General features: G+C 52.7%; 3 protein-coding genes across 3 annotated transcripts; 1 reads left to right on the top strand and 2 right to left on the bottom strand.

The window, feature by feature from the left end:
* Window positions 1-1,233: 1,233 nt before the first annotated feature.
* On the top strand, window positions 1,234-1,527 carry LRP88_13688 (uncharacterized protein; the record flags this gene model as incomplete). The annotated part of the gene is made up of 1 exon (XM_083250046.1): window positions 1,234-1,527. One exon carries the CDS (start codon window positions 1,234-1,236, stop codon window positions 1,525-1,527), a length of 294 nt encoding a protein of 97 aa, XP_083094380.1.
* Window positions 1,528-2,511: 984 nt separating this feature from the next.
* LRP88_13687 (Clr5 domain-containing protein) lies at window positions 2,512-4,978 on the bottom strand (the record flags this gene model as incomplete). The annotated part of the gene is made up of 5 exons (XM_083250045.1): window positions 2,512-3,963; window positions 4,020-4,164; window positions 4,229-4,504; window positions 4,554-4,784; window positions 4,833-4,978. The coding sequence occupies 5 exons, from the start codon at window positions 4,976-4,978 to the stop codon at window positions 2,512-2,514; spliced, it is 2,250 nt and encodes a 749-aa protein (XP_083094379.1).
* Window positions 4,979-7,127: 2,149 nt separating this feature from the next.
* On the bottom strand, window positions 7,128-9,938 carry LRP88_13686 (uncharacterized protein; the record flags this gene model as incomplete). The annotated part of the gene is made up of 3 exons (XM_083250044.1): window positions 7,128-7,649; window positions 7,731-9,095; window positions 9,144-9,938. 3 exons carry the CDS (start codon window positions 9,936-9,938, stop codon window positions 7,128-7,130), a joined length of 2,682 nt encoding a protein of 893 aa, XP_083094378.1.
* Between the last annotated feature and the right edge of the window lie 1,056 nt (window positions 9,939-10,994).

The raw sequence follows: 10,994 nt of genomic DNA, 5'->3' as shown, positions 1-10,994 counted from the left end.
AAACCAGAAAGCAGGCATGCAGGAAGTAGATTGTGAGGAAGCACGCAATGCAGCAAACCATTCTGTGAGATATCATGTTATAACAAGGGGGCGATTCATCGGTGAACGAGTTCTGCTCAATCACCCAGCCGGGGTGCTTCTCGGGTCAGCTTTGGTTCAACCCAACGGTATTACGCTGTAGGTTGAATAATCGGCCAGATCGGATCTAGAAGGCTGTCCACAAGTGAACCATGTGTCTGTGGCTCTGTGGCTCTCCTCTCCTCCATTCCGAGTCCAAAAGCATCTCTTAGATTGACTATCGCCTCGTCAACGAGCTTGCGGGCAGTTCCGTCACCACCCACCAAGAAGCAACCGTGTCTTGAGCTCAAATACAAACTCAAACACTTGATGATCCATTGCGAAGTTCACTTTTCGAACCAAGATGGGTCTGGTTGCATGCTGGGGGATAATCGCTGATGTTATAGACTCGAATGATGCTATTGATGGAACGTGGAGGCTGTTAAGGGCTACTCGTGGAAATGCCACCTCTTTCTCATATCGGCGCAGGAATGCCTATCTAGTTACTTCTCTGCCGTCATCTGCCCCGAGTAATGGCTTTGATGATAGGTTACCGTGATAACTGCGTCTGCCTCCATCCAAGAGGGTTGCATAGTCCCACAAGTCAACACTCGGAATATTGACAGAGATCCCGGTGAACAGTCCGTCCCATTAATCTGACATTATCCTCATGTGAAGTCAGTCGCGAGAGGGTGTCCCCAACAAATTCCATCGATCATCAAGGGTCCGGTGAGAGTGACGCCTCTCGGAGAATGACATCAAGCCTCACGACGCCGTGGTCTCGAGATGATGCTAGCCGGACCTCGGCTACCCTATAATATCGCGGACATGGGCACCTCCAGGCGATTCTCAAACGCTGACCGCGTAATTATGTGTCCAAGGACGTCATTTTAGAGCTCCTGGGGGGTGGTTGACGGCTAATTGTCGATCCTGCGAATCCAATCGAGGCGTCGAGATGACAGCCCGGGTTGACGTCATATGGTGATGTAATTCGACCTGCTTCACTTGGGCGAGATCTTGAGATGGGCGCCACCAAGGGGATTTAAAGAGGCGAAAGCTTCCACGGAAAGAACAGAATCTTCTACCAGATCATCAAGCGAATATTCGCCATCTACAAAAAATCAACTTCAAAACAAACCACCTACCACTACCAAACAAACAAACCACACATCCACAATGGGTCTGACCGACGACAAGAAGACCACGGCCGACTCGGCCACCGAAGGCGTTACCGGAGCCGCTCAGTTCCTCACCAGCACGCTGGGCAACACGGTCGGCGGCCTTGGACGCACAGTCGGCAACGTCACCGGCGCTGCGACCCGAGGCGTTGGCGACACCGTGACAGCTGCCACCGGCGACCTTGGCCGTCCCCTCGGCGACGCGGTGGGCAACCTGGGCACCGGCGTCCAGGGCGGACTTGACAGCGTCGCCAAGGGCGTCGAGAATGCCGGACAATGGAAGAAGCAGTAATGGAGGACACACAAAGTTATGATGGGAGGAATGGGAGACTGTAATGATATTGGGACATGGACTGGTATGGATGGAGTGTAGGATTATTTGGGTTATTCTGTACAACAACTTGCACGATCAATGAATGCGAGCAACGTTTCTTCAATCACCACGTGTAAAGTGACCTGTAGAACAAATCTCCGTGACATACCATCGCCCTGTGGTTGATGATCCTTTGTGTTGAGGTGGCGGAATCCTGTCACCACGTCAACGGTAAACTCTAAAACAGACGCGTCTCTCCGCGCGCCTGTTGACTCGAAATGTGTCTATGCCTTCCATCCACCAGGCATCTGCGATCAGGCATTATGCAGGGTTGCATTTCGGCTTCACTTCAACGTCTTCCTCATGTCCCAGCATCAAGCCGAGCGCACAATGAAAACGTGATAAATCAAAAATTACACCCCCCATGGCCCCGAAGGACAATGGAGCATGGAGCGACTCCGCGATGTGCAATGCAGGCCCTCCACGCTGATTTCCCTCCTTCTTGAGCGAGGCAAATCGGAATAAGGTAAGTATGAAGAAGAAAGAGAAAAAACATGCAAAGGCCGGGTGCGAGGCGGAGATTTATAGATGGATTCTGCCGGGCGGTATGGGAAGCTGATTAGGCAACCACCGCCAAGTCGGACCGACCCACTGATGCTCCCCATCTCGACCGAGCTCTTCATCTCGGTTCAATGAGATTCATCATCTCGCTTCAAGGCATCTTATTCAGTGGATATTGTACACACTCTTCAATTTTATCCTCTGTGCAACTGGCACATCCAGACCCAGAGGCCAAACTATGCAGCGTAAAGGGCGATCATCACAGTCCGGCGCATCTCAAGGGGATACTATTGTGAGAATGAGAAGAGCGTGCATTTCTCAGCTGGCTAGGTCCAAGGGCACTTGACAAAGGCTGTCTAATAACTACCTATGCATTTACCAGGTATTATGACCATGGTCCGCTTAGATGAAGGTTGTACGGCCCCAGTCCTCCAAGTTCATAAAGTAGTGATCACACACATCCTCAGCTGCCGGCAGGAGCCCGTTGAACCAGCCATACAGGTCAAAAGACCGCATTAAACCGTCCCTGTAGAGTGGGACGTTGGTTGACCCTTGCCCATCGTCGAGGCCTTGCAGTAGCTGCTGGATGTCGAATCTGCCGGAAACCCAAGGGTCAACGGTTTTGATTCGACGATAAGTTAGCATCTCGGTCTGCGAAGCTGCCCATAGGACTCCAAGTTTTTCTCTCCCTAAGAATCTATCCTCTGAAAGAGATGAAAAAGGGCCGTTTACAGAGGAGGCAAAGTCCAGTACGGCAACAAATGCTCTCCACCCAAGTTGCTGCTCATGCGGCCATGACTCGAGGATCTCATTTGGCACGTTTGAGGCAAGCTCTGAAGGCGTGACGGAGCTATGGGTGCATTCCTCGCCCGTGCCGGTTTCAAGTAGCGCGGAAACCGATATCTCGGCCCTCAGGCAAGGGTTTGCACCAGTAGCAAGCATGCAGCTTAGAGTTGCAATTGCGCCAAACATGGTCTCTCCCGAGGCCCCACGGTCTCCCAGATAGAATGCCGCCATAACGAGGGTATGGAGCGGAAAGAGCTTCAGGTCCTTGCGGCAGCAGCCACAACGCTTTGAAAACAGACCACTGGGAAGATTAATATCGAGAGCGTAGTCTGACATGAACAAGGCAATGATTGAATGGCAAATAGCCTGGACCGACGTGTGACAGTAGGGGTGCTTCCATTCGAAGGGAATTGTGCATCTGCCCGAAGAGTAGAGTTGTCGGATACACTTCGAATCAGCGTCCCAGCGACCGCAGATGTCCACCTCCTCTCCCGGGAATTGGTTTTGCTTTTCGAAGCCTTGACAAACCTCACTAGGGCTGATTGAGGTGTGCGACCGGAGTATGTTGACCATGAGTGAGTCGAGAACAGTGTGTCCGAGATCGTTCTTATAATCGTCCTCTAAGGGAAGTTTATGTTGGAGAGTTCTCCTTAGATGATCGAGGATCAAACAGCAGCTGTGGGCTCCATCCAAGTGTGAGGCAGCAAGGTGGTAAGGGTGTACATGTTTCAAGCCCTCAGGAGGCTCCATGCCCCGTAGAGCATCTAAATTCCTCGCCATGATGGCAAACCCCCACGAGTCTACCTCGATCTGGTTCTGAGAGCCATGTACCGCCTTCGTTATCGACGACGTGGAGAGCGGGACATCGTGCTCGTCGATGCGTGAGAAACTGTTGTCTGAGAGCGCCGACCTCATTGTGTCTGCAGGTGTGGGGCGATCACGGGAAGCATCCCATGGCAGCCATGTTGACTCATCCTCGATGTCCTGCTCGTTGTCACTCTCTGGCGGCGGTGACGGTACAGACTCATATCGAATGTTACTGCGGTAGTGGATACTCCATCGACAGAGCTGGGATGATGGATCGACTGCGATGCGAGAAGCTCTGGGTGTTGATGCTGCGTCACCGGGAGTAGCAGACGAGCCTTCCGACTCGACTGAATCAAGCGTCTTTGCAGCAATGAGGCCAGGAGTCCAGGTATCAGGCTGCCCCAGTACTTGGCGGTCATGAAGGAATGAATCCAGAAGTCATGTAACCAGTCCGCCACGACTCTATGTTGAGAGTAAAGTTAGTCATGCTCGACAAAACCATCTATCATGATTCATAGCCACTCACTTGCGTTCATCCCGACCTAGTTGGAGTAGCAACTCCTGATACTGCCCTTGGATGAAGAGATCTGCTCTTTCCAGATGCGCTTTATCTCGTATCAGCTGGGCCGTTGGCGAAGGCTCAACTGGCCGAGAAGAAGGGGTACGATGGCTGCCGGGGCTGTTGACTATGATGTTCGCCGGAGAGTTGGCATGAGAGACGGGAGCAAATGGTGATGGTGGGCCGCCTGAGTGAATGAAATTGGCAACAAGGGCATTGTATGGAAGATTCATACGCAAGAAGCTAGGGTAAATAATTAGCAACGGGCTTGGATGTAGCTGGGAGAACTCACATGCCGCCTGCCGGTGTGGGTTCATGGCGACGTCTCAGGTCGTCTTGGAGAAAGCGCTTCAGCTTCTTCTTGTTCAACGCCTTCCCACGCCCCCCTTCAACAATGGTGAGATCCGAGGTACTTGCATCTCTCTTCCTCTTCAATTGCACCTTGACCACCTGCGCCTTGACCGCAGATGAAGTGCTTTTCTTGATGCCCCATTTTCGAAATTGATACTTGTAGGCACTCGGCCTGCCAAGGTTAGTACCTACTGGAAGCTCAAGTCGAGACCGGACTTACAATGCATCAAAAGAATACTCCGACTTCATTCTGGAGGCTACCTTCTCCGCGCTGTTGCCCTCAGTGTACAGCTGGATGATGGTGTCCTTCAGGTACTCCCATCGTTGGTTGTACGGGATGTGCAAGAACTTGGGGTCCGAATCCATGTTGGCGAGGTCAGGCTGAGGTGCGCTTTTGTACCTTGAAGGCGGGAAGTGTGTAGGTATGTAGGCGTGGATTTGCGAAAGCAGCATGGTGAAGAAAGGACCAGAAAGAGGCTGGGTAAGAACAAGAGGTAATGCATAGGAGAAAATTGTAAATAAACGGTATGAATATATTAAAGAGTTTGTAAAAAGAGATTAATGAGGTTATAAAGAGTGGCTAATGAGTTTATGGAAAGTGCATTGAGGAGTTTATGGAGCGTGTTGGATGATTTGAGGAAAGGTGTTCGGGGAGCCTTCTTATACACCAATGTTTGCCTGCCTGTGTAACGACCCATGGTTCGCGGACATGTGGTTGCCTTTCGGGCGCTTTTGGTGCCCCCACTACTAGGGGAGAAAGCCAAGACCGTTTGCAAAAGATGAGAAGTCAATCACGGCTCGATACAAAAGATGAGAAGCCAATCACGACCTGCCATTCTGTGACATGCTCGGCCAGTCGTCAGCTGGCAGTGCACTGCAAATTCAAAACAAGTCACCGCCCTGCTCTGTGCGGCATTGCAAAAGGCGAGAGCCCAATTATCGAGGAGTCTTGACAGCCACTGTGGACCAGACCGCCCCCCCTGATTCCCACGACACATCACACCCCGACAGAGTGAGGCTCGGGAGTCAATTGCAAAAAGTGACTGTCCATTCACCGTCAAACCTGCCAGCTACGTAATCAGGGCAAGAAAGGGATCGGTTGCAGGATGCCTGAAATCAAAAGAAGACTGCCCAATTGATATTCGTCTCTGGTGCATTGACCGAGCTGGATCCTGCCAGAGCAGGGATGCTTTCAAAAACGAGAGGGAGAATGGCTTGTTGTTAGCATGAGGACGCCATTGTCGGGCGAAGAAAGCAGGCGAGGGAAAGGGCTAGAGAAACGTTAAAGGGACTCGATCATTCCCTTGTTCCTTTGTTCTATTCTTCCCTTTATCCATGTTCTCCAGCATAGTCCATTTCGCTTGAATCCCTATCCTCAACATCACGTTCCCCACCATCGTTCCTTTCCTCCTTCACTTGCCACCTACAGCCAACATGGACCCTCAGACACACAACTCAGGAAGCAATGAGTATGTCACGGCTGTGGATACACCCTCTTGCTAACTTGTGCAAGCATCATTGTCTCCAGCGGGGCCAAGGATGAGACATCCAGCATGAGATGCCGCCGAGGCTCCCTTTTATCAAAAGGTGATGCTGTACCTGCTGGCAGCGTTTCTGGTGGCCGTTCCCAGGCTGAGATGGACCTTGAACTCTTTGGAGTAGGGTCCCAGTTTTCCGGGTTAGTCTGACTCTTGCTCGCCCCTACTACCTGGCCCATCCAATGTTAATACACACCCACAGAGTCAATACCAAGGCTCTGTAGCCGCCACTATGGGCCTGTTGCACTGCGGTATCACTTGATTTCAAGGACTCGATTTAAATTCAATGGAGGTATGATTTATGTCATTGCCAAGTGGGGATCTATGTTTAAGTTTCAAGAGATGGTTGGATACTAGTTACTATGTAGAGGCGCCTAGGTAATAGACTATTTTCAAAGTTAAATAGAACCTACCGGTATGAGGAACGAATGAAACCACTCCTTTTGAAACTCAAAATGTAGAATCAGTCTCCAAGCCCTTGCCCATCTCCGTTCAGTCTAGAGATCAAGTCATTTGATATTTGCACTCGTTCTGGGCGTGAGATTGAGGCCAATTTGGATGGACCCCTCCTAGGAAGAGAAAGGGATAGACTAGTTCGACTGTGGTCGAGAAAAGCAAGCTGATTGTTGGAGAATCGGGCGTGTGTATACCTGCGCACAGAGTTAATCACCAACTCATTCTTACCTACTCGCATGGTATCTATTCGTCATATCTGAGGTAGGTTGTCAGCTAGTGCAATATCCCAAGATGAAACATGATTGCCAAGGTAGCACGGCACCTCAGCCATGATCAATAGCATACACTACTATACCTGGCTTTGTCTGGAGTGATTGTACCGGTTGCATGTCTCATTCCTGCAGTAACGCAACGGCATGTTCATGCCCCTCGCGCCTCAACAAGATCAATCGACAGTGTTGTCATGCCCGCTTAAACATTGGCCCACTGATGGGGTCCTTGTACTATCCCTTTTACGACATCTACGGCCTTGCAGATCTACCACCCAAGCTATCTGCAGCAATGGCCTGCAACCTTGCCTCGTCAACCTTTGGCAGCTCATGCTCGCCCTTCTCTGTCGGCGGTGGCAGGAATCCAACTGCAACCAGATACGCCAAGTACATGCCAAGGATGTCCATATCAAGTCTGCTTGGAGAAGACTTTGCATCCCGACTCTCGTTCTCTTCATCATATGACCGCAGAGCTGCTGCGGCATTGCTATCATCCAACTCGGGAGCAATGGTGTTTGCGGGCAGGTTGCCCGTCGCAAAGTGGAACAGCGGGAGCAGAGCATGTTCCTCCTTGCTATCGTCACTTGTGTAGTCGATGACCTTGGTGCACCACTCCTGGTACGATACCTTGGGCACGCCATATCCATACAGCTCGAGGGCACCCATCCACTCATTCAGTCTTAAGCGTGGGTGACTGGTGACCTGAGCCACGCCCAGTGATTGCTCAGTAGTAGCGGAGAGATGGAACGCTGCGGCAACGACGATGCGGCTGATCTGCGTAACAGGGACTGCATTGAGCGTGTTTGCAATGTCAGGGCGCGCTCCCACCTGCAGACAGCCCTTCTATAGGCGGACTAGGAAGTCGTCCATGACGGAAATGCCCGATGCTGGATCGCCTGTGATGTATCCGGGTCGAATAATGGCTCCTACAAGGCCCCTCCGCCCGGCTTCGCGAATGACAAACTCGCTCGCCCACTTGGACTGGCCATAGCCTGTGCCAAGGCCCTTGCGGCTGCCCTCAAGGTCATCAGCCTCAGGCACGCCAGTCTCGACATCTCGAGAGAGCTGCACGTAGTGGTCATTGTCCAGCGTCGAAGTTGAGCTGACGAATGCCAGTCGCTTGGGCTTCCCTGTCGAGCAAAGTCGGATGCAGTCCAGCGTGCTCAGCACATTGGCCGCCCGCATGCTGGAGTACGGCAGCATCCAGTTGACCTGGGCGCCGTTGTGGATGACTAGGTCTACCGTATTGGAGAGGTGATCCCATGTCTCCTCGAGCAGGCCGAGGCGTGGCTTGGATATATCTCCCACCACAACTTCAAGTCTGTTTGTGCTCGTCCAGCTTGGGGACCACAAGCCGTAGGCCTTTGTTGCCGCCTCGGCGCGTGCCAAGCCTGCCGCTGCATCCTTAGCTCTGACGTGCGCGATTACATGCGCTCTCTTAGGGCCTTCGAGGAGCTCGTGTAGGACATAGGAGCCGAGGAAGCCTGTCGCACCCGTCAAAAGCACCGTGGGCCCAGCCTCTGTGTAGCTCTGAGGCCCGGGTGCTTGCGGGATGGACTCGGGAAGCTGAGACGCTAGATCCCTCGCATCCGCGGCGTATGCCTCGTCCTCCGTGGCGCCATCTCCGATAAGAGGCATCGCGTCCAGCCGCAGGCCAATAGGGTCCTGGGCTCTGTCGATCTCTGCGGCGAGGGCTTCGAGAGTCTGCGACCGGAAAATAACGTTGACTGGTACATCGATATCCTTCCACTCCTTCTTGAGGCGGAAAAACATCTGTTGTGCAAGGATTGAGTGGCCACCTTCATCAAAGAAGTTGGATTCAGGCACAAACATACGTGCAGTGCGGTTAGGGAGAACTGATGCCCATATTTTGGCCAGTCGAGCTTGAGTGTCGGTCATGCTGGCAACCACTGACGAAGCCCTCCTCTTGACGACTTGAAGAAGATCTGCTTCGTCGGGGAAGGGGAGTGCGGGCTTGTCAATCTTGCCGTTCGGATTCAAGGGCATTCGGGCTAGAGGAATAAACATGCTGGGAACAGCGTACTTGGGAACCTTGGTCGCTAGGAACTTCTTGCAGTCGTCAGACAACAGCTTGAATCGTCTGAGCATTCCGGCCATGGTCTCGTAGGCGATTTCCTGCTCGATGGCTTCCCCATCGTCATGGGGTTGGAGGTGCTGGAACCACCGCTTCGTCTCTGGGACAAAGTACGTGACAAGGGTCTACTCCTCGTCCTTGTCTCTTCGAACAACCGTGACGTTTTCGCGTACGAATGGGTGCTGGGACAAATTGATGTCGATCTCGCCCAGCTCGATCCGGAAGCCGCGGATCTTGACTTGAGAATCAATCCGGCCTGTACACTCGACACTTCCGTCGGGGCGGATCCGGCCAAGATCACCAGTTCGGTACAGACGGTCTCGCGGACCCTTGTAATGGGGGAAGTTCTGGTGCTTGTCCTGCTGTGCCCACTTGGCAGGGTCAACAAACCATTTGGGAACGAATTTGGACCGGTTGAGTTCTGCCGTCCTGTCGTCATCGCCGAGGTATCCCTCGGCCAAACCTCCAGCCCTGATCCACAGCTCGCCTTGCTCGCCTTCTCCGCACAGTTTGTGCCTGTCCTCACGGTCAACGACCAAGAGCTGGACATCCTTCATGCCTTGGCCAACCGGGATGATATCCGGCACGGACTCGGGAAAGGCCGGATCCTTGGCTTTGCTCGGGACCTCGGAAAAGGACACTGCGCGTTGTGACTCGGTCGATCCAAAGAGGTTTATGACGGTGGTGTTGGGTGCGAGATCGCGTAGCTTCTTGCAGTCCTTTTTGGTGAGAAGATCTCCGACAAAGAAGGCATTCCGAAGGGAATGGAACTGAGTTGTGGCACCACCAACAAGGATCTGGCCCATGGCAGGAGTCAAATGAGTGACGGTGGTCTTGTGCTCATGCATCCATTCGGCTAGCAATCCGTACGTGATGACCTCAGCTGGAGGGACGACTATCACGGCACCCAGAAAGAGCGGCGTGAAAATGTCTCTTTGGATCGGATCATGGGCAATGCCGGAGAGCATCGTGAATCTGTCCCGCCCCGAAAGGCCAAACCTCTCTGCCATCCAGGGGAAGTAGTAGGTGAGCGAGAAATGACGCCCCTGAACGCCCTTCGGCCTACCCTCGCTGCCGCTTGTATAGCATTCAGGGGCGACTGATTTGAGATTACTGAAGCGATTCTTGGAACCGGCCGGGCATGATGCAATTCTGCCGCCCGATGAAAACTGCATATCTTTGCTGCAGCTTTTCCGAATGAACCTCAAGGAGGCACCACCTGGGTGCGGGTGTTTCCCTCTGGCGCTAGAATTCCTATTTCCTCTATTCTATCCCCGCCACCATCTTATAGGGCTCAATCATCGAGGCCTGGAAGACTGTCTGCAAACTCGGTCGTTATCGATTGCATTCGACGAGCTGTGCAGGCCAGCGGCAGAGCGCGAGGGAGGATGGCGGCCGGAGAATTTTGTCAAGACTGCACAGACGTCCCTTTTGGGCTGGCTGAACAAGTCAGACCAGGTTGATTCACCCGGAAGTGAGTTTAATAACCTTCCGAGGCAGTGAGATGTTATATTGATTAAGACGAACAGAGTCTACCAAGCGGCAGCTTACTGAGGACGCCGACACCCCATCGACCAAAAAGATATGCCGGGAGGGCTTTTGATTCAGCGGCTCTGCCAGAGTGACAAAGCTGTGGGTCAAAAAGTAGCACAGCGTGTAGGAGGGGCGAGAAACACTATCCCGAATATCGTATCAGCTTTGTATTTGCGGCAGATACTGGCGTAGTCTGAAACATAGATGTCTGGGGAGATAAAGTCCAGGGTTGGACTGAAACGCTGCCATAGGCCAAGGACCTTGACCACCGCGCCTCCGGATGGGTATTCTCCTGGTACGTCTTCACCAGTCACAGGCGTGGGCAATTATAGATCCGCCTCGTCTCCGGCACTGAGCCAAGCGTTGGTGTACAAGGGGAGCGGGTAGGCAGCCTTTCCCGCTGCAGCCACAGTCTCAACATACTTGGCAAAGTGATATGCCATAAACAGCTCATCTGCTATTGTGTTGGGACCAAACGCCGACCCCCAGGG

This window comes from Fusarium phalaenopsidis, assembly GCF_050370095.1.
Source record: "Fusarium phalaenopsidis strain FUZ10S chromosome Unknown contig_32332, whole genome shotgun sequence".
NCBI lineage: Eukaryota > Fungi > Ascomycota > Sordariomycetes > Hypocreales > Nectriaceae > Fusarium > Fusarium phalaenopsidis.
This window is presented reverse-complemented; position numbering and strand designations above follow the sequence as displayed.